We start from the raw sequence: 26,246 nt of genomic DNA, 5'->3' as shown, positions 1-26,246 counted from the left end.
GGGGTCTCGCTCTTGCTCAGGCTGGTTTCAAACTCCTGAGCTCAAACAATCCGCCCCCCTCGGCCTCCCAGAGTGCTAGGATTACAGGCGTGAACGACTACGCCCAACCCAAATTACTTTTTTTGAAGTGCTAGTATCAGATGTACAGTGATTTACCCCCACTTCTCAGAAATAGATAATGACTTTTCTACAAGTTTGTGATTTTTCAGAGTGCTTTTATGATTTTACATTCAGTCTTCCTAGGAACTTAATGAGATAGGTATTGTTCCCATTTTGCAGGTTAAGACATCCCAGAATCATTTCAGGTCACATAGCAACTAGTTGCCAGGCCTAGACTAAAACCCAGAGCTTGTGGTTTCAGATCAAGAGCTTGTTCCAGAACAGCACAGCTATAAATTCCCATTATCTGCTTGGCAAATTGTCTTTCAGAACAAATCCTTGCTAGTGAATCCTTAAAATTTTTAAGAGTTATCTCAATTCAAGATTTTAATAAATAAGATAGTTTAAACTTTTTAGATTTTTTGTTTTTGATCAGGCTAGCTCTTGGTAACAACTTATCACTATTGCTTTATTACAATTATTGGTTTAAATGTAAAGCAGTTTGCAACATCTCTTCATGTTCCTCACCTTCCTCATATCTTCAGAAAAGTTTTGATTTATTGTTGACATTGCTGAGTGTTTTGTCAGATAACTGGAAGAGGTTGATTGAATATTAGAAAATGATAATTTCTTGCTAACCCGCATGTAAACTGAATAGATGACTGCAATTATTTTCTTAGTTGATGGTTTTAAAATTGTATTCTGATAGTATCACTGTTTGGATCTTACTTCCTAAAAAAATTTATTGCCTTGAAACAGATTTATTCTATGCAATACATTGAAGCCTCTCTTAACACTTTCAATCACAGCTTCTACACTCTGTCAAGTTGAACCTGTGGGAAGATGGTTTGAAGCTTTTGTTAAGAGGAGAAACAGAAATGCTTCTGCCTCTTTTCAGGAACTGGAGGATAAGAAAGAGTTATCAGAGGAATCGGAAGATGAAGAATTGCAGTTAGAAGAGTTTCCCATGCTGAAAACACTTGATCCCAAAGACTGGAAGGTATTTAATATCTTAATCTTTTGTTCATTCAGATACTTTGTTAGACAAAGGCAATCTTCCCATGAGATTTCTGTTAATAAACCATGTCTTAAGATGGTTCAGCAAGAGAACCATAACTGAGCACCTCTTTCTTGCTAAGCCCTGAATGGGACAACACTAGCTATAGAATTCTGTCTCTGCTGGCAAAACTCGTGAAGGTTTCACAGAAAAGATAATATTTGAGCTGGTCTTAAAAAGATGAACAACAGTGAAGTAGAGAAGGTAGAAAAGGCATTCTGGGCAGAAGGTATAGATATGCAAAGGGACAAAGGAGTAAAAGAATATGTCGGTGTCCTCTTCAGGGATTAGAGGGTAAAGTAGGGTGATGAGGGATGGTGGTGAGAAATTAGGCCTGCGAAGGGCTCTACACAAATGCTATTGTGTCCTTTTTATGCCATGCTAAGGAAGGAGTTAAAATTTTATTTTAGGGGTGGTAGGAGGTCATCAAAGTTTCTGAGACAATTTTTAGAAAAGTAGTTCTCGTGGCAGTACAGAAAATTGCTTGGAAAAGGGGGAGGCACTGGAAGGAAGTGAATAGTTCACCGTTAACAAGGCTAGTGCTCTAATCCAAGCCTGTGAATGAAGATTTGAACTAAACCTGTGGCCGCATTTTGAAGAAAAGGGGGCAGATTTGTGTTTTTGGAGGTTGAATTGACAGGCTTTGGTAACTTTGGCCGTGTGGCACAAGAAAGAGAGAGGTATTCAGAAGGACTCCCAGCATTCTGGCTTGAGTGACCTGCTGTAGTGTGATGTCAGTCACCAACAACTGGGATCCAGGGTGAGGAGGTTTGTGGGGAGTGTTGTTTGTGTCTACAAGTTTGGCTGTGTTAAGAGTGACGTTTTAGTACTGTACTCATAAAGTTGTCAAGTACATGGTTAGAAATTGGCCTGTGACTCTGAAAAGAGGTTAGAACTGAAGACATTTTGAAGTCACTGGTACATAGTGCTAGTTGAGGCTATGAGGAATTGAATGACATCAGCCAGGGAAAAGAATATGGACAAATAGGCACTTAAGTAGACACTAGTGTAATACTTAATATGTGTATGCTGTGGAGTTAGAATGCCTGAATTCAAATCTGGTTCTGCCATTTAGTGCACTGGGACCTTTGGAAAGTTACTGGACGTATCTGTACCTAATTTCCCTTGTTGGTACAGTGATTGTATTAACAGCTCAAAGGATTATAGTGAGGATTAGTGAAGTGATGCATGTAAAGCACTTAACTTAGTACTTGGTGCATGATAAATGCTAAAATAAATAGTGGATAATAAGAATTCCTGTCTCATAGGTTATTTGGAGTACTAAATGATATAAGGCATATATATAAAGCACTTAGAAAAGTAGGTCTGGTGCAGTGGCTCACACCTATAATCCCAGCACTTTGGGAGGCTGAGGCAGGAGAGTCACTGGAGGCCAGAAGTTCAAGACCAGCCTTGTCAACATAGCAAGACCCCTCTGCAAAAAATAAAGAATTAGCCAGGTGCTAATGCCCGTAGTCTCTGACTATGGCACATGCCTATAGTCAGAGGCCACTCAGAAGACTGAAGCAGGAGGGTCACTTGAGCCTAGTGATCCCAGGAGTTTGAGGCTTTGGTGAGCTATGATCACACCACTGCACTCCAGTCTGGAGGACAGAGCAAGATCCTGTCTCCAGAAAGAGAGAGAGAGAGAGAGAAGAAAGAGGGAAAGGGAAAGGGGAAAAAGGGGCATTCAGAAAGTGTTAGCTGATTGCCCTACCATCATCATTATCAATTTCAAAAGAAAAAGACTTAACATTGAAGAGCATGGGTATTTAATGAGTAGGCAGGGGAGGAGAAGCAGCAAAGGATACTAAGAAGGGTAAAAGAAGTAGAAAGAAAGAAAGACATTTGTTCACAAAGGTTAATTGAACATCAGGCACCATATTCTTCTAGAATCATAGGGAGGAGGAAGTCTCAAGAAGGAAAAAAGAGTCACCAGCGTCACTGCTTTAGAGGTCAGTCACATAACATGAGAAATTATAAAAAGCCACTGCATTTGGCAAACTAGAAGTTCAGGTGTCCTCACGAAAGACAGTTCTGGTAAAATGATTGGGAAGGCAAGAGATTGTAGCGGGTTGAGGAGTGATTAGGAGGTGATTAAGTAGAGACCTAAGTGTAAAATACTCTTTCAAAGAGTATTTTGTAAAGAAAATGAGAAAAGATAGTAACTTGAGAAGGCAGCGTCAGGAGAAGACAGAATTGGGGAATGCTGAGATCTGTGAGAGAGAGAGAAGGAAGGATATAGAAGGTCTTTGGTACAGAAAGTAGGAGATGACATCAGAGCAAGGTAGCAGGATTCATTTGTTCATTCACTTAATTGTTTCATTCATCAAATACAGATCAAGCACCTGCTACATGTCAGACCCTGTTCCAGGTGCTGAGGATACTGTGCTGAACATGACAATATCACTGTTCCTGCATAGCTTATATTCCAGTGAGCAGGCAAAGAATAAGTAAACAATCAAGAACATGTGACCAGCAAGTGCTGGGCAAAAAATTAGAATAGGGTAATGTGATAGAATGTCCAGGTGACTACTTTAGATTAAGTAGTTGGGAAAGTCTTGTGCAGTTGACATTTAAGGTAAAACCTGCATGATATGCAAAGATCAGGGAGAACAGCATTCTAGGCAGAGAGCTTGTACAGAGGCCAAAAGAAGTTTGGAATGTGCCAGAAACTGAAAAAAGGCAAGTGGCTGGAACAGAGTGAATGAAAGAGGGGTGGCAAGGAGTAGTTAGTGGAAAGCCATTGGAGAGTTTTAAGCACTCCCCAATTTTAAGTACTTTGGAGGAAACAACAACGAAACAAATGCAGATGGAGGAAAAGGTTCTTTATTTTAAATAAGGTGATGACATTCAGCTGAGACTTGAAGGATAAGAAGATGGCAGCCACATGAAGAGTGGGGAAAGAATTTCCTCTGTGGGGAGAACAGCAGATGAGGCCCTGAGGTGAAAAAGAGCCCAGATCTTCAAGGAACCAAAACACTAGTCAGTCTTATATTTAGACATGGGTGACTAAGGCAGGAGGCTAGAGAGATGGAGGCGCTATGTGCATCTGCAGCTCAGAGCAGAAGTCTGCACTACTTGGTGGGGGGGAGGGTGTCATCATCGTGTACAGAATACTGTATTACAGCCTGGGATTGGATGCGCTTACTTAGGACCACAAAGTATAAAGCGAGAGAAAAAGAAACCCCAGGACTGAGCTTTGAGGGTCATCAAGTAGCCAGTAAAGGTGGCTGAAAAAAGCTACTGGAAAGTGGGAGGAAAACAAGGAGCAGTGGATTCACAGAAACTCTGAAGGAAGATAGCGTTTCAAGGAAGGAGTCAGCTGTGTTGCCATTGGAAGTTGACATCAAGTGAGGATGGAAACTGATACTGAAGAAAACAGTTTCATAGCACCTCGGGTGAGAGTGGATAGAGCGGAACCAGATTGGAGTGGGTTGAAAAATGAATGTGAGGGGAGTAAGAATGTTGAGTGGACAGCTGTTTCAGAAAGTTTAACTCTGAAGGGCAGAGGTGTGGGGCAGTAACCGGAAGGGTTTTCAAAGATGAGAGAGAACAGCAACTTTTTACACTGATGAAAATAATCAGTGTAAAAAGTTAGGAGATAGCTGAAAGATGCTAATCTTTGAGAAGACTTAGAATGGGGTTCAGAACCAAGAAGAAGGATGGAGTAATTTATCTTAACAGGAGAGGCTTTCTCAATTGTGAATGGAGGGAAGAGGAAAAGATGTACAGAGGCAGGTAGAGTGGTAGAAAGATGCTGGAATTTCAGTAGGATAATTTTAATTTTTTTTTTTTTTTTTTTTTTTTTTTTTTGAGACAGAGTCTCACTCTTTTGCCCGGGCTAGAGTGAGTGCCATGGCATCAGCCTAGCTCACAGCAACCTCACACTCCTGGGCTGAAGCGATCCTACTGCCTCAGCCTCCCGAGTAGCTGGGACTACAGGCATGCGCCACCATGCCCGGCTAATTTTTTCTACATATTTTTAGTCGTCCGATTAATTTCTTTCTATTTTTAGTAGAGATGAGGTCTCGCTCTTGCTCAGGCTGGTTTCGAACTCCTGAGCTCAAACGATCCGCCCTCCTCGGCCTCCCAGAGTGCTAGGATTACAGGCGTGAGCCACCGCGCCCGGCCTAATTTTAATATTTGTAAGTGTTATTGAGGTATCATCTGTATACAAGAAAAACCCTCTATACATGTTTAATGTGTACAGTTTGATGAGTTTGGGATAGGTTTAATTTTTTATTTAAGCAGGAGGCAAGACTATCAGCCAGAAAGTGGAGAACGGTTTGTGCAGGTTGAGATGAGACTGGAAGACAGAAGGTATGAAATTGCCATCGTAGGGAGTGGAACAGTGAGCGGACTGGGACAAAGTATGATTGCATGGCATAATAAGGACCCCCTCTGTGTGAAGTTTGTAATCCTCAGTTTAAAGGAAAACCACTCAGCCTTATTTAACTTTTTTTCTCCCACATTTTATGCCTTCAACTCCCTTCCTCTTCACTTAATAGCTAACCTTACTCTCCATGACAAAATACACCATTTGAATTCTTTAGGGAGCCCTCCAGTTACTGCCTCAGCTTCTAAATTTGCTAGCATGTTAACCAAAGCAGAAATGAAAACAGTGCTTCCTATCCAGAAAATCCTCATCCTTCGGTTTCTCAAAATTTCCACCCAACCTACCTTCTTTACTCCTCATGACTCCTAGTTCTATACTATTACTGTACACTGGCACAATCTACTGGAGCTACTGTAATGCGCCCTTTGGTTCTGAAATGTGCCTAGATTATTCCTTAAGAATGGCTAAAGGATATCAATAGGTGTTAAGAGAAGAAAAAAAGCATTCTTCAGTTAAGTTAGTTTAGAAAATGCTGGGTTTTATAGGTTTCTGTTTGCTTATTTGGTTTTTCTTTTTAGTTGTAGGACTTCTCTGTGCCTTTCTTTATTAACCTTATGTGCATACAAATCATCAAGAAGTTTATACATTAGTCTGTATTTCCCAAACTTACATGACCACAGAATCCGTTTTATACAGAACTTCTCACTGGTTTCCTGATATGGAAGCATCACTTTGGAAAATGATGTATTGCTCCATTTCAAACTTAACTCCCTTTTATGTGTTTATCAGAACCAAGATCATTATGCAGTTCTTGGACTTGGCCATGTAAGATACAAAGCTACACAGAGACAGATCAAAGCAGCTCGTAAGTACTTAGTTATTCTGAAATAATCAAATATCTGATATAGGAAATGTTATCCTTTTGAAAAACACATGGTATCATAGTCTATAGCCATAACTTTACATTTAACAGCGTGTGTTAAATTGTCATAACAATGTAAAACCACGATCTCCTTTACCTTCAGAACCAGAAAAAAGCAATCAGTTTCATGTATGGACATTCCCATTGGGCATAATCAGGGTGTGTGTGTGTGTGTGTGTGTCAGGTTAAAGAACAGTCTCCCAATTGCAAGCTTTTAAAAAATAGTATTTCACCTCTCTTTGGAAGTATGGGTGGCTGTACTTAGTGGAAGTTGCCTTGTTACTTAGATTTTTCGATGTTACCTTGTAGTCTTAGGTCACACCTTTGTTGATATCACCCTATCTCTATCTGAGAAAGAGTTATCTGGTGCTTCATTGTTATTTTTGTCGACAAGGTTAAGATTTTGAGGAGCAGCGAGGGGAGCAGGGGAGATGTTGGTAACCTAGTCTTCATATGCCTTATAAAATAACATCCCTTAATGCTCCTAAATGTCCTATCCTTTGCATTGCTGTGGACATAATTTCTTACACACACATTCCGTTCACCTGATTAGTAAAATTTAGTGGAAGAGGTGAAGGTGGTTATTTTTCTGTGTTTTATCTTAGGACAATGTTCTGCCCTCCACTCTAGAGAATGGATATTGAGGTCACAGGAGGTAAGATTATGGCCATATGAGAAAGAAGTAGGGGGTCAAGGCCAGTTGAGAAAAGTATTGTACCTGGAGGAAGATAACTGGACAAGAACTCTTGTGTTGAAAAGTACTAGTCAAGACTTAGGATAGTAGATAAACTCAGAATTTTCCTCATTAATGCTTACATTTAGGAAAATCACAGGAAATACTTTTTTAACAAAGTGAAGGAATTTGTCAGATCCTTTTAGTCCCATTACTAGATTTCTTAAAAGGCTGGCATGATTTTAGACAAAGCATATATTAATGCATGTGAATAGATATTCCAATATGCATAAATGCCAGAAAAGTCCACTTGCAATATAAAAGTGTTTGCAAAGTTTTACTATATGAAAGAATAGCATGCAAATACCAAATATGTCTTGATATATATAAATTTGTGAAAGAATTAGAAGTGCTTTAGAACTAACAAAATAGTTGGTGTTTTAAGATGAAGGAATTCTGTTTCTTTCATTGAAGATTAAAAATATACAATAAATTGTAAAAGAAACATCCATTTGCTTCTATTAAGTCTACTCTTTTTATTGGCATAATAGAATGAATTTTTGAATATGTATTCTGTAGCCAGAAGTTTTGCAACACCAGTGCAGAGATTGTTTACAGTAAGGGAAGTTATAATTTACTCAATGCCACCCTTGTTAAATATTCTGTCAGTATTTATTCAGAAGGAAACTGTCATTCTCTTCCCTCTGTCACTATAAAACAGTTGCTACTTACTGCTTTCTGAAAGAGTAGTCCAAAAATTTAAATGCAAAGTTTGTGTTTGCAAATCTACAATTAGCACAAACTAATCTAAAAAATGTAAGTCTGATATAGCATTTTAGGTCTTTTGAGTTCTTGCATCTTATTACAAACAAAAAAAGAGCTTTATATTTGTTTAATGTAGTTTGAATGACTATAATGAAAATTAGGAAGTTAATTAAGGGTAAATAAAGTAAGTGTTCGTTTTTTCCTTTTCTGCATTATCTGAAAAGAATAAATTACTAGAAAAATTGATTGATGGGTAGAAGAAAGTACTTCAGTACTAAAAGTGACATTTAAATTATTTATGTAATTTTGTTCTTAAAGTAAAAGTTGTCACACTGGCAAATGATGCATATAGGTTTGATATTCTTTGCATGAAAATAGTCTTTGGTAATTTGAATTTTCTAGATTTGATAATTTTAGCTTAAAATATTTGTTATATTTGAAATTGAAAACTTTTATATCAAGCTTTTTAAAAATTAAAAATCATATTTAGAGACTTTTTATAACAATAGCAATATGAATATACAATAAGAGCTCCTTTGCTTATGTACCCTCAAAGCACCTAAGAAACTGTCTTTCATGGGGGTGGTAGAATCTGAAATTGCAATAAACTTACAACAGCTGTTCCCAAATTACCTTTGTTTCCTTTCAAACTGACAATGTTCTTTGGCTCCCTTTACCTTATTTTTCAAAATTGGATAACATCTTGTGTCCTTCCCTTCCTCTCCCCACCACCCAGGGACAGAGAGCATGGGATAGTTAGCACCCTCTAATATACAGGGGTGATCAAAGATGATTAGGCAGAAAAATCAATATAGAAAAAAAAGTGCGGCATTAGGAGACTATCTAACAAAAAATTGAGACATCCACCCCTAAGACTTATCCATAAGGTCAGAAAAAACGTTAAATATCTATTACATGTTGTCAGTGAGATATGAAGACACTGCATTAAAGGATGGGGTAGACATTGCAGAAAGAGAATAGGGAAAAATAAGTAGAGATTACTGTAAGGGTGATGATGCCAGTGCATGGGGGTTTTGAGAAAAAAAATTTCTCCAGACAGATTAGGGTAGAAAGAAGATGTTTATTTACTTTTCCCTGGGGAAAGGTGAAAAGGACCAGCACGGAAGTGGAACGAGGAAGAATGGGCTAGCCCCCAAAACCAGCTATCTATCGAAAACCAGCTGTCTATCGGAGATTTTTAAGTGGGGGGGCGGGGGTTGTAAAAATGACAGGGTATAGTCAAGAAACTGCTGCATCTGCTCCTTTATTTCTTCTTGGCAACAGTAGATAACAAAAACTGCAAGGATGTCAAAGTCCAAGAGTTGGTTTCCTGCCCTTCCTCGGAGAAGGGATTATCACAGGAGATGTGACTCTGTCCTCGAAATATGGTTGAGGCTGTAGCTCGTTCTTCTGCTGTTTACTCAGGATCTCTGTAAAAGTAGATTCTCAAAAAAGCAATTTTGAAAGAGAGATTTACATCTCTTTTTCCTTCATTCAGCTCTTTCCAGAAGTTGTGCAAAACAGAACTGCAGAGTGCCTGTTAGAAAACTCATAGGATTGATCTTTAACCATTACTGGGGAAATGGTGGGATTAGGTATTTTCCTGTTATTTTTGCAAGGCCACCCCTTTCAGTTACCTGGAAACTAAAAACATGAGAGCAGAATTTAAAATAACCAAGGTGGATGTACAATTAGAAAGCAGTAAAGCAGAGGATAACCCTGAGGAATGTTCCCAAGATTCAGAGGGAAAGAATAAAGAGGTGCTAGATTTCCCTAAAGAAGAAATCAGAATAAATGTAACAGAAATGATAATTTCAAATAAAGAAGAAAACTTCCCGGATTTTTAAATAAGATGTCTTGAGATTTAGAGTGCTTGTGTAGGCATGTGATTTAGGTTTCACTAATCAGCACACAATTGCAATTCAAAGGAGAACATCGTGAGTTAGGCCATGCTGCACAAAATCCATTTTGCCACAAGAGTGGAAGAGCACTGCAAAGAGAAATTTAAAGGCTTCACTGGTTGTCCTGGCAGTGGTCATAGCTTGCGCTCTGTTACCTGCAGTGTAAGTTACCGTGATTGTGCCCAACAGTGGCAGGGTCACCATGCTTCCAAACTACCCAGTATGATTTGACTTTTGAGCCTTCAAGCCTGATGGTTTGGTTCTCACGGAGACTCTTTGAGCTACCCAATAATCTTCAATAAATTCCTTTTCTGTTTGAACCAACTAGAATGCAAAAATACCTCTTATCTGTTGTTAGCGGAGAAACTGATACACTTAACTAGAAGAAAAACCTTGGACCTCAAAAAAGCAAAAATATATTTGTCAATGTTTCTGAACCCTTGTGATGTATATATGTAGAAATAACTAAGCTTAATATTCCCATTAAAAGATTTCTAGAGGCCGGGCGCAGTGGCTCACGCCTGTAATCCTAGCACTCTGGGAGGCCGAGGCGGGCGGATTGTTTGAGCTCAGGAGTTCGAAACCAGCCTGAGCAAGAGCGAGACCCCGTCTCTACTAAAAATAGAAAGAAATTAATCGGACAACTAAAAATATATAGAAAAAACTAGCCAGGCATGGTGGCGCATGCCTGTAGTCCCAGCTACTCGGGAGGCTGAGGCAGGAGGATCGCTTGAGCCCAGGAGTTTGAGGTTGTTGTGAGCTAGGATGACGCCACGGCACTCTAGCCCAGGCAACACAGTGAGACTCTGTCTCAAAAGAAAAAAAAAAAAATATTTCTACAAAAATGTTTATTGCAGCCTTATTCAGACTATCCAGAAACTGGAAAACATCTAAACTGGGTGTTCAGAAACTGGAAAACACCCAAACCCTGTTAAACAATAGGAATATGGATAAGCAAACTGCTGTATTTTGGTACAATGGAATACTACTCAGCAATTTTAAAGAAGGACAAATTGCCGATACACACAAGAATGTGGATGAATCTCAAAATGTGATGTTGAACAAAAGAAGCCAGACACAAAGATGTACTGTAGGTTTCATCTGCTTCAAGTTTAAGAACATGCAAAAATAATCTGTGGTGACAGGAATCAGAACTCAGTTGCATCATTTGATAGGGGAGGGGAGTCCATTGGAGAAGGATACAAGGGAACTAACTCTATGGGTGATAGAAATGGCCTGTGTATTCTTCTGGTGGTGTTTACATGGGTGTATACAACTATCAAAACTCATTGAACTGAATACTTAAAGACTGAGCATTTTATGTAAATTTTATCTCAATTGAATACAATAGATACATTAAACCAAAAAAAGAAAGAAAGAAACCCAGTCACTTGGGAAATTGAACATACTCTTGGGCCTAGGCAGAAATAAAAATTATATTAATAGACATAGACTTTCTTTTTCCAAAAGTAAGATCATTGCCTATCAAAACTTAAGGGATGGCAAGTAGAGTTGTACTATAAGTAAATTTATTACCTTAACCTATTTTTTATAAAGAGGGAAGAAATAAAATAAACATTCAATTCAGAGGTTTAAAAGAATAGCACTAAGAAAGATGGAGGAAGAAAATATTATAGAAGAGATAATATCCCAAAATAGGTTTTATAAGAAGAAGAAACAAATGCATGTTTAGGGTCCCTAATTCAAAAATCCAAAGTCTAAAATGCCCCACACTGAAATGTCCGGAGTACTGATGTGATGCTCAAAGGAAATGCTCACTGGAGCATTTCAGATTTCAGATTTTTGGATTTGGCTACTCACTCGGTAAGTATAATGCAAATATTCCAAAATCCAAAAACAATCCGAAATTCAAAACACTTCTGGTCCCAAGCATTTTGGATAAGGGATACTCACCCTGTAGTGAAATACACAAAGAAAAGATGAAAACAATTGCAGTAAATATTTTAAATTGAGACCACTATTATATGCAATGAATTTGAAAATTTTAATAAAATTGACCTTTTAAATTGAGGCTATGAGCCTGAAATACTATAGAACAAACCCACATAAAATTTACTGTGATAAAGGAGGCATTACAAATCAGTGGAGAAGGAAGGATTATTAGATGGAATCCAATTTAGGAAATAATATAGCTAATATAGCTTAGATAAGATATGATTAATGTAGCTAATATATTTATAGCTTAGATAAGATGTGATTTCCTAAGTAGATAGTGAAAGTACATAGAATATAATTTAACACCCATTCCTTTTTGATAAAAACTTTGAGAAGAATGTAGTTAAGTCCCTACTTTGATAAGTGTTTCAGGCTCACAGCCAGCAAACTTTTAACTGTGTGTCATTAATGCTGTTACCGTTAAAATCCAGGGGGGAACTACTGTGCTGATTATTTTTCATGTGATTTTGGGAGTTTGGGTCAATGAATTAAGTTATTAAATAAGGGATAACTATTGGAAAGAAGGAAAGAAATATATTATTTGTAGATAACATAGGATCTACCTAGAAAACCAAAAGAGAGTTAAGTGTCTAGATGCAAGGAAAATATGCAAAAATTATTAGTTTTTGGAAATTACCATCAAATATATTAGAAACCTATAGGCAGTTTAAAGATAATCCCAGGGCAAGAATAAGTAACCAAAACAACCTCTCATAAAAATTGACTGTGACAAAGGAGACATCACAAATCAGTGGAGAGAGGAAAGATTATTAGATGATATTAGATAGGATTTTGAAAACTGACAAGTTTAGATACTTCCTAGCCTGTATTAAAATTAAAATTCCAAGAAAATTTAAAAGATTTTTAAAATTTTCAATCTAACCATAGAAAATATTAGTGAAACTAGAAGTAGTATAAGTACTGGAAGAAATTACAAAGGACATGATCAGTAAATGTATGTAAAAATGACTGAATTTTTCCTAAAACATAAGTGTAAGCAAACAGTTGGGGAAAAAACACTAGCAATAAACAGATGTGAGGGAATTAGGAGAGGCAGCATACAAACACAGGCTGAAGAGTCAGACTGCCTGGAGCGGAGCCCGGTTTGGCTAGAACTTTGAGCAGGTTGCAATGGTCTTGGTTACTTAACCTCAATATGCCTCATTTTCCTCATCTGTAAAATGGAGCAAATAACATAATGTAGTACTTTCCTCATAGGGTTATTGAAAAGATTAACTTGTAAATACACCCGGCACATTAAATGCTCAATACATGGTAACAGCTAGCCAGTATTTATTGAAAGTAATTCACACAAACTAAGGAAGAAAACTAAGACAACCCCTCCTTCCAGTTAAAGGATGAAAAATAGAAAAAAGAAATTGTTGAGCACCAGTGATAATCACAAATTGTAAATAATTAGACCTAGTGCTAGCGGGGCTGTGGTGAAAAGGAAGGATGTTCACATGGGAGTATGAGGTAGTATAACGTCTGGAAAGCAGCTTGTTCCTGCGTTTCCATTCACTAATTTCGCTTCTGTGAATATATCCTAAGTAGAAGGAATCCTAAATATGGAAAAATAGTTGTATTTAAAATTATTTAAATTGGCATTATCTACAGTAGTGAAAAATTGGAAGTGATTCAGATATCCAACAGTAGAGAAATACTTAAATTATGATAAATCTACTTGAAATACTGTAGCAATCATTTAAAAGGAAATTTTGAAGAGCTTGCAAAAAACCTGAAAAACGAAAAAGCTGAAACATTAAGTTGAAAAAAAACTATAAGTATGTATATATGATATGATTACACATAAATTTTTTAAAGTATATGCTTAAGGGGAAAAAAACAGTCTTTGGAAATACAACCAAAATGTTAATAGTCATCGTCTTTGGATGCTGCTACTTTGGCTAATTCTTAAAATAATTCTTTCACTTTCTCTATAATTTCCACGTTTAATAAGTATACATTTTACTGTGGGAGAAAAGATTCTGAAATTAGCATTATAATCTTAGAAATGGTCTATATTTAGCTCATCTTTAGTTTTGATGCCTAAAGTGACAGATTATCTAAATTGGACTCATTTTGTAGATAAAGCAATGGTTTTAAAACATCACCCAGACAAACGGAAAGCAGCTGGTGAACCAATAAAAGAAGGAGATAATGATTACTTCACTTGCATAACTAAAGGTAAGAAAATACTTTAGAGTCAGGAATTCCTCATAGTAATTGTTGATTTATTAATTGCTGGGACTAGGTTTCCTATGTATAATGTAGTTCGTTCAATTGTCCAATGACATTTTAAAACATCCCAGCTACTTCAGGTTATTTCTAGTAATATCCCCAGAGCCTCACTACAAAAGGGAGGTTTTCCCAAACAGTAGCATCAGCAGCACCTAACAGCTTGTTAGAAATCCAAAATCTTAGGCCCTTTCCCAACTTGCTAATTAGAATCTGCAATTTAACAGGATCCCCAGGTGATTGTTGTCAAAACTCCATCCTATAGTTAATTCATATGTGTTACATTTAATGGTGAGAATGCTGAGATCTTTTTCCATATCAGATGCTTTGTGGAACTAAACTGTTCTCCAGTTGCTTTGCTAGTTTAAATCAAGAAGTTGATTATATCATAGTACAGACCCCACAACTATTTGTTGCTATTTAACCATATCCTCATTAAGCAAATTAATATAGGTAACCACCATTTATAAATGTTTTCTTAAATGTGATTTTTAGTTGATGCTAATTTTTAAAAAACTGTATTCACACTTTTCAGACTTAACTCTTCTTGGCCCATTCTCCTACACGGTGCTCAAGACAGCTTCAATCTTTCACAACCCTTGGGATCTAACAGTTAACTTTCTAGCTATTCCTTTTTCCCCTGAGTCATCTCCCTTGAGGGATGATTATTTAACTATTGTTTTGTCATTTATTTATCAGAAGAAGTACTTAAAGAAGGAGCATTAAGTCCAATTATATCCAGTAGTACTAGAGCTGTTGTTAAGTTAAATCCTCCCCACCCCACAAACATACAAAATTTTTAAATATGAAAATTAATAACCTTTTTTAAAAGGAGGGGAATATTTGTTTTCTCAGTAAAAAAATAAAGTCATGGTGATGTGATCTTATAATTTTTTTTCAGCTTATGAAATGTTATCTGATCCCGTGAAAAGACGAGCATTTAACAGTGTAGATCCTACTTTTGATAACTCAGTTCCTTCTAAAAGTGAAGCAAAGGATAATTTCTTTGAAGTTTTTTCCCCAGTGTTTGAAAGGAATTCCAGGTAAGTTAAGGCACATGCCTTTTGATCATAATGCTCTATTGGCTTGCTTCTTGCAGTCTTCCAGGTTTCTGCTTTTTTCCTCTGATAATAGTTTTATTTATAGGCTATTTCCACAGTCTCTTCCCCCTCTACAATATTGAGCCTCACTGGTGAACTTACTGTTCTTATTTATTCTGCTCTCTAAACATAAGTTCTACCTTTTCCATAGCGAAATTCTTTTACAGCTTATGGGATTTTTTTTTTTTAATTTCCTTTGGCGGAAAGAACAGTCTCTGACTTTATGTAGTATGATACTGAGGTGACAGTAATTTCCCATTCTTTTGTTTCCTCCTTATCAATGGGTACACTACTCTATTTGACTCATTTTCAATTGAGAAAAGCTTTTCTTTTTTTGAGCATCTGATTATCGTAAAGCTTCTTTGACAAAATATTTATATTTAAGACTAAAGCATATAAGAGCTCCAGTGGTGCAGCCAATTAGCATGTGGTATTTAGAAGATTAAAGCATATATAATTTATTTCATTAAAGCTTGTTTCTTTCTTTCTTTTTTTTTTTTGAGACAGAGTCTTGCTCTGTCACCCAGGCTGGCGTGCTGTCATGTCACCCTAGCTCACAGCAACCTCAAACTCCTGGGCTCAAGCGATCCTCCTGCCTCAGCCCCTGAGTAGCTGGGACTACAGGCTTGTACCACCACGCCAGGCTAATTTTTCTATTTTTAGTAGAGACAGGGTCTCACTCTTGCTCAGCCTGGTCTGGAACTCCTGACCTCAAGTGATCCTCCTACCTCGGTCTCCCAGAGTGCTAAGATTACAGGTGTGAGCCACCACACCCGGCCTAAAGCTTGTTTTAAAAGAGTGTATACCAGTATTTACATTTTTTGTTCCATCTGCATTGGCAGATTTCCTTAAAGCACAACTTGGCTGCACACTGGAATCACCTGGAGAGCTTGAAAAACTCCTGATGTCTGAGTTCCACCTGAAGAGATTCTGGTTTATTGGTTTGAATACCTGTAGGGATTTTTATTGCTTCCAGGTGATTCTACTGTGCAGCCAGGTTTGAGAACTTTGATTAACAGTTTGGTGCTGCCTAGTAATAACAGTGCTCCGGTGGCAGAAAAGGTGTAGTATATTTTTTGTGTAGTGATTTTGTAGAGTAGAAAACATGGGCCAGTAACAGCCTCAGGATCCTTTTCAGTGATGATAAGTGAAGGGCTGACCCTAGAAGTCTGGCTCTAAGGGGGAAGCTAGTGGTGATGAGTGGGTGGAAATCAGTTCCCTCTGGGAATATTAACATTTTTTAAGGACGAGGCCTACTGGTTGCTTCTGTGCTGCCTATTTAGGTGCAGGAGTAAGTGAGCTTGGGGAAAGGGGCTAGCTGCTATTTTTCCAAACCTGCCTGGCAGCTGCTATGGCAAACTGAAGCTAACATGTGGTTGGAAGGACTGTCCATTGTTTCTCTCCCCAGCCTGGTCCATCCTTGGCCTCGCTTTTCCCACACCTGGGTTGTTTCACATCCCACTGTTAACCTTCCAGCTCTATTTTTGAGTTGGAGAGATTGTAAGGAAGGAAGATTGGAGGGGATTAGTAAAAACTATTATTGTTTTTAATATTAGGTTGTCTTTTGTACTTGTGTACAAAATTGTTGAGAATTTTTCTTTTGGTATTTCAGATGGTCAAATAGAAAAAATGTCCCTAAGCTTGGTGATATGAATTCATCATTTGAAGATGTAGACGCATTTTATTCTTTCTGGTAAGTATACTGTCTCTATGATGCTGTCATTTTTTAAGAGGATAAGTGTTCAGTAAGTACTTCATTAATTGAGGGATGAATGAACTGCAGAATCGTCACTGAACAAAAACACTCTTGTATGTCTCCTGTGTGATATTTAGGCTCTTATGATTGTTTATCAGTCTTTTCTATTAATGAGATTTCTAGATGTCAAGCACACTATAGCAGTAAAAATTAAAATTGGGGAGTCATTTGAATTCACTAAAAATAAACACATTTTTATTTAGCTGTCTTTATATTGAAAGTACTTGAGTATGTGGGGAAGGAGACAGTACTTTTGTGTCTGTAACTGAGTCACTAATTTTTAGTAAACATATACAAAAACATAAAATCACTGTAGAACAAAAATAACAAGATTTAGTTCTATCAGTTGAGTTGTTTTTACCTTTAGAAGATACGTATCAAAGATACGAAAACCACTACTAGGGTTACCTTAAGACTTGACAGACTAGTGAAAGTGAAGGCAGGGAAAACTTTAGCAAGTCCTAGTCAAGAGAGAAACCCTAACAAAGAAGAGACAGCAGAGAGGTATGATTTTGACTTGCAGATGATGACAAAATGCAGCGTCATTAAATAAAAGAAGATGAGGACTTGAACTTAGTATTGGTTTAATACCAGAATGGAGGGAAGGGATCCATTAAAACAAACATATCCATTTGTCAATACTGTTTTTTAAAATTATATGCATCTAACTTAATTTTTAAAAGAAATTTTCATTCTGCCTTGATTTCATTTTATTTCTTTTTAGGTATAATTTTGATTCTTGGAGAGAGTTTTCTTATTTAGATGAAGAAGAAAAAGAAAAAGCAGAATGGTATGTATGCACATCATTTATAAAGGAAGATATTTATTTGGTTCCTCAGTATTTGTGATGATATAAAAATACACCATATATATTTTCTTTCATATTTTCTCTTTGTACATCCTTTTTTTTTTTTGAGACAGAGTCTCACTGTGTTGCCTGGGCTAGAGTGCCGCAGCGTCATCCTAGCTCACAGCAACCTCAAACTCCTGGGCTCAAGTGATCCTCCTGCCTCAGCCTCCCAAGTAGCTGGGACTACAGGCATGCACCACCATGCCCGGCTAATTTTTTCTATATATTTTTAGTTGTCCAATTAATTTCTTTCTATTTTTAGTAGAGACGGGGTCTCACTCTTGCTCAGGCTAGTTTTGAACTCCTGAGCTCAAACAATCCGCCCGCCTCAGCCTCCCAGAGAGCTAGCATTACAGGCGTGAGCCACCACACCCGGCCTGTACATCCTTTTTAAATGAGTTTTTTAATATTTTGAAGTCCCTTCTCACAAGTTAAACTAGATGGGGCCAAACCAATTGGCTAGGATATACTTAAGAAAGAAATTGCCGAGCAATGTGATTGTCAAATAGCTCAATTTAGCAAATTCTTTTTCTTCTGGTTGCTTAAGTTTTATTTTAGTTTTTAGTGTGTGCGTAGGGAAATTCTTTTGACGTGAATGTCCAAAAAAATAATCAAAATTAATACTAAATAGATTCACCCTTTAATGTTAGTAATAACATAGCATTTTAACCTTCTAAAACATTATTTACACATAAATTTATAAAATATCACATTTTCCTGTCATATAATGTATAAGCAATAGTTTGTTTCTAATTTAATTTTCTACTTTATAGTCGTGATGAGAGGAGATGGATTGAAAAGCAGAACAGAGCAACAAGGGCACAAAGGAAAAAAGAAGAAATGAACAGAATAAGAACATTAGTTGGTAGGTATAATTGATTTTGTTTAAAGTTTGCTAAATGTTAGAAATTCAAAAGATTAACTTTTTGTTTTGGTAGACAACGCATATAGCTGTGATCCAAGGATAAAAAAATTCAAGGAAGAAGAAAAAGCCAAGAAAGAAGCAGAAAAGAAAGCAAAAGCAGAAGCCAAACGGAAGGAGCAAGAAGCTAAAGAAAAAGTAAGATTATATTCGAAGAAGATGAACTTTAAATGTTTATAAGATCTTTAATAGTCAAATCTATTTTAAAAAACTATAATCTAGAAGCAGAGAATTGGGTGCTACTATGAATGAATCATGACAAGTTGGTACAATTGATAGTTAGATCTTCCTTACCAGCAAGTTTTTATTGAGCAAAAATGTAATATCATATAAATTCCTTTAATACTATGCTTATTTCTAATATGTCTGTTTTACATTTTCTGATAAATGTTTGTAGATCTTTACCAGCTGCCTTTCCCAGTTCAACCTTCAGTCTTCAATAAGTTGATGTGTCACCTTTCTAATATAATTTATTAAGACAATTGGATTTTTTAATAAGATTATAGAGCATTTAGAAGTTTTAATTTTCTTATTAAAATGATTTTACTTCCCATTTTTTAAAGCAAAGGCAAGCTGAATTAGAAGCTGCTCGGTTAGCTAAGGAGAAAGAAGAAGAGGAAGTTAGACAGCAAGCTTTATTGGCAAAGAAGGAAAAGGATATCCAGAAAAAAGCCATTAAAAAGGAAAGGCAGAAACTTCGAAACTCATGCAAGGTATGTCAGACTGAACAAACACTAGGCACTAGTAAACCTAGTTGCTGATTGAGCATAAAAGATATTTCTTTTCTTATACTCTGCAAATATAATTAAACAGATGTATACATTTTATCTTAAAAAGTAAATTTGTTTTTAAACTAACTTTTGCTGAATTTCACATATGCATATTTCAGCATGCAGCCCTGATAGTTTTTTTTTAATATAACCATCTTGCCATTATCAAACAAAAAAGTTGCTTTATATGCTGATACCCGGTCCATATTCAGATCTCCTTGATTATCTCAGCAATATCTTTGTATAGTTGGTTTATTCAAAGTAGGATTCAAATAAGGTTAATACAAAGGCTTCAGCTGTGTCTCTTAGGACACTCTCATTCTGTAACAGGCCCCCTGTCGTCACTGCTTCTCTCCCTAACCCCCCCCATTGCCATTGATTTGTTGGAGAAACCAGATCATTTTTCTGAGAATGTGCCACAATTTGGTTTTAGCTGGTTGCTTCCTAGTGATATAAAACTAATTTTAATCTTAGAAAACATTCTTTTAGAAGTTAAACTTATTTTTAAGGTTCTGAAAGCTTTCATTTTTATCTAAACAAAGGGATGTCATTTGGGTAAGTACTGGTAGTTTTCATGCAAGTACAATTTCCACTAAAAAATATTGACCAAAACCCCCCTAAAGTTTTGAAGTATAATTTTGTCTGAGAGACGTTCTTACTTTTTAAACTGATAAAGTCAGAGAGCAGTACTATTCCTTATTAAAAGGCATTGAATGAATAAATTAGTGAAATTCCAAGCTATAGGTAGAAATTGCCACACAGAATATTTTATATCATTGTAGTTAAATTTAGCAAGTATGTAAATGTTTCATATGTATAGAAAAATTCTTCCATGTGACGGTCCAGAAGGCTGTAGACACATGTATAGTCTAATATATGCCATCCTAAATCTTCAGACAATACAGTTTAAATTAGCCTGCCCCATCACCAGTCTTTGAAAGAGCCTTAATAAAAATATAAGCACTGGTTGTCTTTTTAGGTATTTTGGTAAGGAAGAGAAAAGTCTAAATAGAAAAAATGAGACATTTTTCTCAGATTTTACCTTAGAAGATTGTTTTCAGAAGGAGGCACTCTACTACTACAGTGGTGAAGAACATGGGCTCAGGGCAAGATATCTGGATTTGAAGTCATTCTCCACCTACCTCTTCCTAACTGTGGGACTCTCAGGAGGTTACCTCAATAGTGCCTCACTTTCCTCACCTAACTATGGCTGAGATAATACCTGGTAATAGAGTTGTGAAGATTAAATGAGATAATTCACATGTAGTACTTGGCACATTCAGCATATAATGAGAACTCTATAAAAACCTTAATAAGGTCATTCAGAAATAGAAAGCTTGAATGGTTCTTAGAGATTATGCATGAATGAGGGTAAAAGTTCTGGCATTCGTTAACTTTGTTTTGGTGCTCCTTTCTCTCATAAGTTAATTTCTTCATTCATAGTAAATATATATCAGATAAATCACGGTGTACCAAGCAGTTATAACTGTGGATATAATGATGACACAGTCCCTGCCTTCAAGGAATCCACTGATTAGTGATGGGAAATGACAAGTAAACAGGCAATTCAAACACTTCAAGGTGAATACTAGGATGAGAAGTGTCCAAGAAGATAGTCAAGGAAGGCTTTTTGGATCTAGTAGGATTTAGGCAGGTGAGGCAAGCATCTCTGACACATGAGTAGAGAAGTAAGAGAGACGGAGTATTGAGAATGTAGAGATGCAGAGAAATGAGGTTTAATGAGCCAGGGGCACCTGAAGAGGTAAGGAGGAGCCAGGTCTTCAAAGACTTTATAGGTCTTGCTAAAGAGTTTAAAGCTGATCCTGAGTTGGTCTTGGTCAGGGTTCTGAGAGAAGACCAGAGGCAGAGAGACCCATTTAGGAGTCTTTTGCCACAATGCAAGTGATGGTATTGTGGCCTTCAAAGTACAGAGGTGAGAACGAAAAAGAAAAGGAAAAGATATTTAAGAAGTAGAATAGGCCGGGTGCGGTGGCTCACGCCTGTAATCCTAGCACTCTGGGAGGCGGAGGCAGGCGGATTGCTTGAGCTCAGGAGTTCGAAACCAGCCTGAGCAAGAGCGAGACCCCGTCTCTACTAAAAATAGAAAGAAATTAATTGGACAATTAAAAATATATAGAAAAAAATTAGCCGGGCATGGTGGCGCATGCCTGTAGTCCCAGCTATTCGGGAGGCTGAGGCAGGAGGATCGCTTGAGCCCAGAAGTTTGAGGTTGCTGTGAGCTAGGATGACGCCGTGGCACTCTAGCCCGGGCAACACAGTGAGACTCTGTCTCAAAAAAAAAAAAAAAAAAAAAAGTAGAATAATTTGCTGTCTGTTGGGATTGATTGTGTGTTGCAGGTAATAGAGGAAGAGTGAGGTTTATATATGCCTTGGTTCACTGCATGGAATACTGGCTGGATGGTGGCAGCATTCATTGAAATAAAAGACAAAGGAGGAGGAAAAGGCTGGGGGGAAATGATGAGTTCAGGATGGGGCATGTTGAGCCTTTTGGGACACTCATGGAGATGCTCAGTAGGTGACTGGCTGTATGAGTCTAGAGTTCAAGAGCAGGATTATCCCAGATTCATCCACATCCCAATGGCACTAGAAACTCTGCAGGTGGATGAGATCACCCTGGGAGAAAGTATAGAGTGAGGAGATAGAGGATGCAACCATGGCAAACACCAATACTTAAGGTACTGATGGAGGAAGAGAAGGCTGAGGAGGAGTGATCAGACAGATAGGAAGAATATCAGTATTGTTTTTGAAAATGTAAGGAAGTGTCAACAGTAAAAGAAGCATTAGAACCTTAGCAAGAGCCAGATTACATTGGTTAAGGAAACAAGGAGAAGTGAAGTACAGGAGACTTAGTATCAGCAACAGCTTAAACATGGGAAGCACTTTCCAATTACTTCTTATATGTCCACGTACATCATGCTGTTCCATTCTGAGCATAATCTTCAGTTAACCAAAATTTTTGCTAATACCTCCTGTTCCTTAGCATATTATATTCTATTTTTCATTAATTTCACATTTAAAATTTCCGGTAGATTTTATAGTTGACCACACGCTGGACAGAACAGGCAGCCAAACAAAGGGATTTTAATTTGAGTCATCATACATAATTTTTTAATCCTTAAGTGTTCTCTGAAGAATCATTCTGACTTGTATAATATCCCTAGGCATTCTGCAGCATCTTCTTCTTTCTGTTTTACTCCTCAGTCTGCTTGGTAAAATGCTTTTTATTGCTAGCTGATTGGGAAGAGCTCTGGGAGGTATCCTAGCAGTACAACTGGGAATGGGCAAAAGGCCATCATGTATGTTCACATCAAGAACCTCTGAGAGCTCATGCTTTGTATTAATATTAATAATTGTGTTAATGGATGTATTTCCAAGTGTCAGCAGATATAAGATGGAAATGTTTGTGTTTGTGCTTCTAGACCTGGAATCACTTTTCTGACACTGAGGCAGAGCGGGTTAAAATGATGGAAGAAGTGGAAAAACTCTGTGATCGGCTTGAACTAGCAAGGTATACCAATGGAACTGCTGTAGAAGTCTTCTCTTGACCTAAGGATAAAGTTTCATGCCTTTTTTTCTTTAGCTTACAGTGCTTGAATGAAACACTCACATCATCTACAAAAGAAGTAGGCAAGGCTGCTCTGGAAAAACAGGTAATAGAAGAACACATCACTTCTACCTATATTTAGCATTTAATTCTGCTTTTAACTCACTATTCCTTTACCTAACATGTAAGTTATGAAGAGCAAAGAGTATCTCATCTCTCTTTGTATCTCCCATTATCTTTTGTTTATAGTAGGTGCTGGTTTTTATTTAAATTGGGTTTAATGTGTATAGTTTTTACCATGCATAGTGTTTGATTTGTGTTATTTAGCATATTAGTCTTAGTTTTTGCAAAATCATTATTAGGGAAAATAATTATTTTGATTATTCCTTGAGTATTTTCATAGGATGGTAACATTTAGAACCAAAAGAGATCTTTGTTCTGTCTAGTAGTCTACATCTTTTATTTTACAGATAAGGAAACAGGCCCAGAAATTCAATTCAGTTCAACAAATATTAGTTCCTACTATATATAGCACTATGCCTAGGTTTTTTTTGGAGAAATGCCTAATGCTATTGCTGCCACAAAGGAGTTGTGCTGAACATTTATACTGGAAAGAAAAAGCTTAAGGACCAAAAGATGGAGAGCCCACAGTAAATACTGTAGGTTAGGTAGGAAGTGCCAGACTCCAGATCTGAGTGGCCAAGGCAGGCTCAGTGAAGGGATTGAACCAGCCTGGAAGGAAGGATCATGTTAAAATGAAGGTCAGGGGAACAGCATGTGCTATAAAGTAGAGATAGAAGTAGAAAGTTACGGAGAGGAAGAGTGGGAAATGAAGTTGCTTACGAAAAGTAAAGTCAAATCAAGCAGGTTTTTAATACCATAAAGACCAGTTTTCATTACGGCAGATCTTTGAGTAACTGAGGTTCAGCATTGTACTATTAATCTGGCATGTGCAGGCAGAATGCATCGAAAAGATGTAAAGTAGCTAGTTATAAGAATCTCACTGTAAGGGCCTAAACTATGAAAGTGGTGATAGGAATAAGAAAAAACTTTTCAAAGTTAGAATTATTGGGACTGACAGAAGCAACAAGGGCAAGTAAAAGTTTTTGTTTTTCACTTGTGCATGTTTGAAGGTAGCTTAGAAGGAACAATGTAAAGGGTAGAACATCAAGATAAAACAGAGGCCACTTTGCTATGCCTTTACCTTTTTGTAGAGAATAAATGAGATTATCTGCTGAAAGGGTGAATATGAGTTTAAAGAGAAATTTGAAATGGCCTTGTGGATGAGGAATTCAGTGACCAGAGACTTGCCAAGTAGTGTCCAGGGTATCTGGAAGTCACATGACATGAGTACGGGGCAGGTCAGGTAGGGGGAGGTTCTTGGTTCCTCAGCAGATCTGTGCAGCCTGGAAGCTAGAGGAGGAAAAGCCAGAGTGAAAGCGGATGCTGGTTTGGGATTGCTGGGAGTAGAGTCAGAGTGAGAATGACATTGAGAGTTGGACCACAGAGCCTCTGCCAGAAAGGGTGTGTAGAATAGCAAGACACTTTAAGCCCTTGACTTACCTATGATATTTGTGTAGATAGAAGAAATAAATGAGCAAATTAGAAAAGAGAAAGAGGAAGCTGAGGCTCGTATGCGACAAGCATCGAAGAATGCAGAAAAATCAACTGGCAGAGGTGGAAATGGCAGTAAAAATTGGTCAGAAGATGATCTGCAGTTACTGATTAAAGCTGTGAATCTTTTCCCTGCTGGAACAAATTCAAGGTACTGGTTTTAATGGAAATTCTCTTCACCACATACTGGAGCCTGGAGATAATATAGGCAAACATTCAAATAGCAGCATTGGTTAAAGTAGAAACTTCCAGAGATAAGCTTGAGTCTAAATTCTCAAGACTGACTTCCACTAAATTCTGTGCCACAGTGGAAAGTGTGAAAAAGCAAGGTGCATTTTGAACCTGTTAATCTTCTCCATTACACCAACTCATATACATACAGCAAGATGCTTCCTCCCCAATTTCTGAGGAAATTGAAGATCATGAGACATAAACCTTGACTATGTTGGCTTATTCTGTCCTGGCTTGTGCTAGGGACTAGATTTTGCGTTCTGTAGTTTCTCTTTTGCAGTCTTGCTCTTTCTTTGTTGCTTCCCACCTCCAGCTGGAGCTTACTTCTGAGTTTAGAACTGAAAGAAGCCTTAGAGATCCAGTTTCCCTCATTCTATAGATGATGAAACTAAGGCTCCATTTTCAGGATAATGTATCTCCTTTTCTTAAGAAGTGTTCCATTGGCAGTATACACAAATGTGTGGTTTTATTTCTATTGATTTGTACACTGAATTTGTAAATTTTTGTACAAACTTAAAACCAAGATTGTATGTAGTTGATTTAAACTTATGAAAAGCAAAAACTATAGTCTAGGCAATAATTTAGAGCATAATTAAACCTCCAACTTATTTGGAGCTCATTCTGTAGATACTATAACTAACCCTTCTATAGTAAAAATGTAATGGTTTTTGGTTTTTGTTTTGTTTTTCGTTAATATTATTGAACTATTATATTGGTTGCTGTAGATGGGAAGTTATTGCTAATTACATGAACATACATTCTTCCTCTGGAGTCAAAAGAACCGCCAAAGATGTTATCAGTAAAGCAAAGAGTCTCCAAAAACTTGGTGAGTTGCAGTTTTGAGAAATCAACGTTAACTTTGAATACATATTTTAAAAATAATTTATGCAACTTAATAAAAGATGATCTGTTATGTATTTGAAATTTTTCATTTCTCAGACCCTCATCAAAAAGATGACATAAATAAAAAGGCATTTGATAAATTTAAAAAAGAACATGGAGTGGTACCTCAAGCAGACAATGCGACACCTTCAGAACGATTTGAAGGTAATTAAATTTTGTTTTTCTAGAAGTAGAAAATGCTAGCCTGTACCCAGGCTACTTGACAATATACAAGACCTAGGGTCTATGTTCAGAATGATTGGAAAACGAAATGTTTGGCAGACTGGACCATGTGAAGCATTTTCAGGAAAGCCACAGATTTACTTCAACTAACCATTAATAATTGAGAATTGCAGTTCTTCCATTTCAGATGCCAAGAGGATATTAATGGGACAAATGAAGAAATAATAGCATTTTATCAAGGGTAATTTCCTGATTTTGAAAAATGTGCTATAATTATTAAGAAAATGTATTTTTAAGGAAAAACATACTGAAATATTTAGGAGTAAAGAGATGTCTGCAATTTATTTTTATATTAATAGAACAACGTATGTCTACACAGGAGGAGAAAGAAAAGCAAATACAGTAGAATGTTTACTTTTGAAG

The 26,246-nt window shown here is 37.1% G+C and overlaps 1 protein-coding gene across 1 annotated transcript in view; it reads left to right on the top strand.

The window, feature by feature from the left end:
• DNAJC2 (DnaJ (Hsp40) homolog, subfamily C, member 2) overlaps positions 1-26,246 on the top strand; it is a 30,635-nt gene that overhangs the window by 1,484 nt on the left and 2,905 nt on the right. Inside the window, exons 2-15 of the mRNA XM_012650322.1 lie at positions 909-1,099; positions 6,285-6,360; positions 13,801-13,899; positions 14,852-14,993; positions 16,663-16,743; positions 17,531-17,596; positions 18,430-18,521; positions 18,595-18,716; positions 19,142-19,291; positions 22,789-22,877; positions 22,950-23,019; positions 24,494-24,678; positions 25,484-25,584; positions 25,698-25,805. Of these exons, the coding sequence (XP_012505776.1) occupies positions 909-1,099; positions 6,285-6,360; positions 13,801-13,899; positions 14,852-14,993; positions 16,663-16,743; positions 17,531-17,596; positions 18,430-18,521; positions 18,595-18,716; positions 19,142-19,291; positions 22,789-22,877; positions 22,950-23,019; positions 24,494-24,678; positions 25,484-25,584; positions 25,698-25,805 (1,572 nt within the window). The remainder of the gene's footprint in view (positions 1-908; positions 1,100-6,284; positions 6,361-13,800; positions 13,900-14,851; positions 14,994-16,662; positions 16,744-17,530; positions 17,597-18,429; positions 18,522-18,594; positions 18,717-19,141; positions 19,292-22,788; positions 22,878-22,949; positions 23,020-24,493; positions 24,679-25,483; positions 25,585-25,697; positions 25,806-26,246) is intronic.

This window comes from Propithecus coquereli, unplaced genomic scaffold (genome assembly GCF_000956105.1).
Source record: "Propithecus coquereli isolate 6110/MARCELLA unplaced genomic scaffold, Pcoq_1.0 Scaffold32, whole genome shotgun sequence".
In the NCBI taxonomy this organism is placed as follows: domain Eukaryota; kingdom Metazoa; phylum Chordata; class Mammalia; order Primates; family Indriidae; genus Propithecus; species Propithecus coquereli.
Note: the sequence above shows the minus strand (reverse complement) of the source record. Positions and strands in the feature narration are given on the sequence as shown.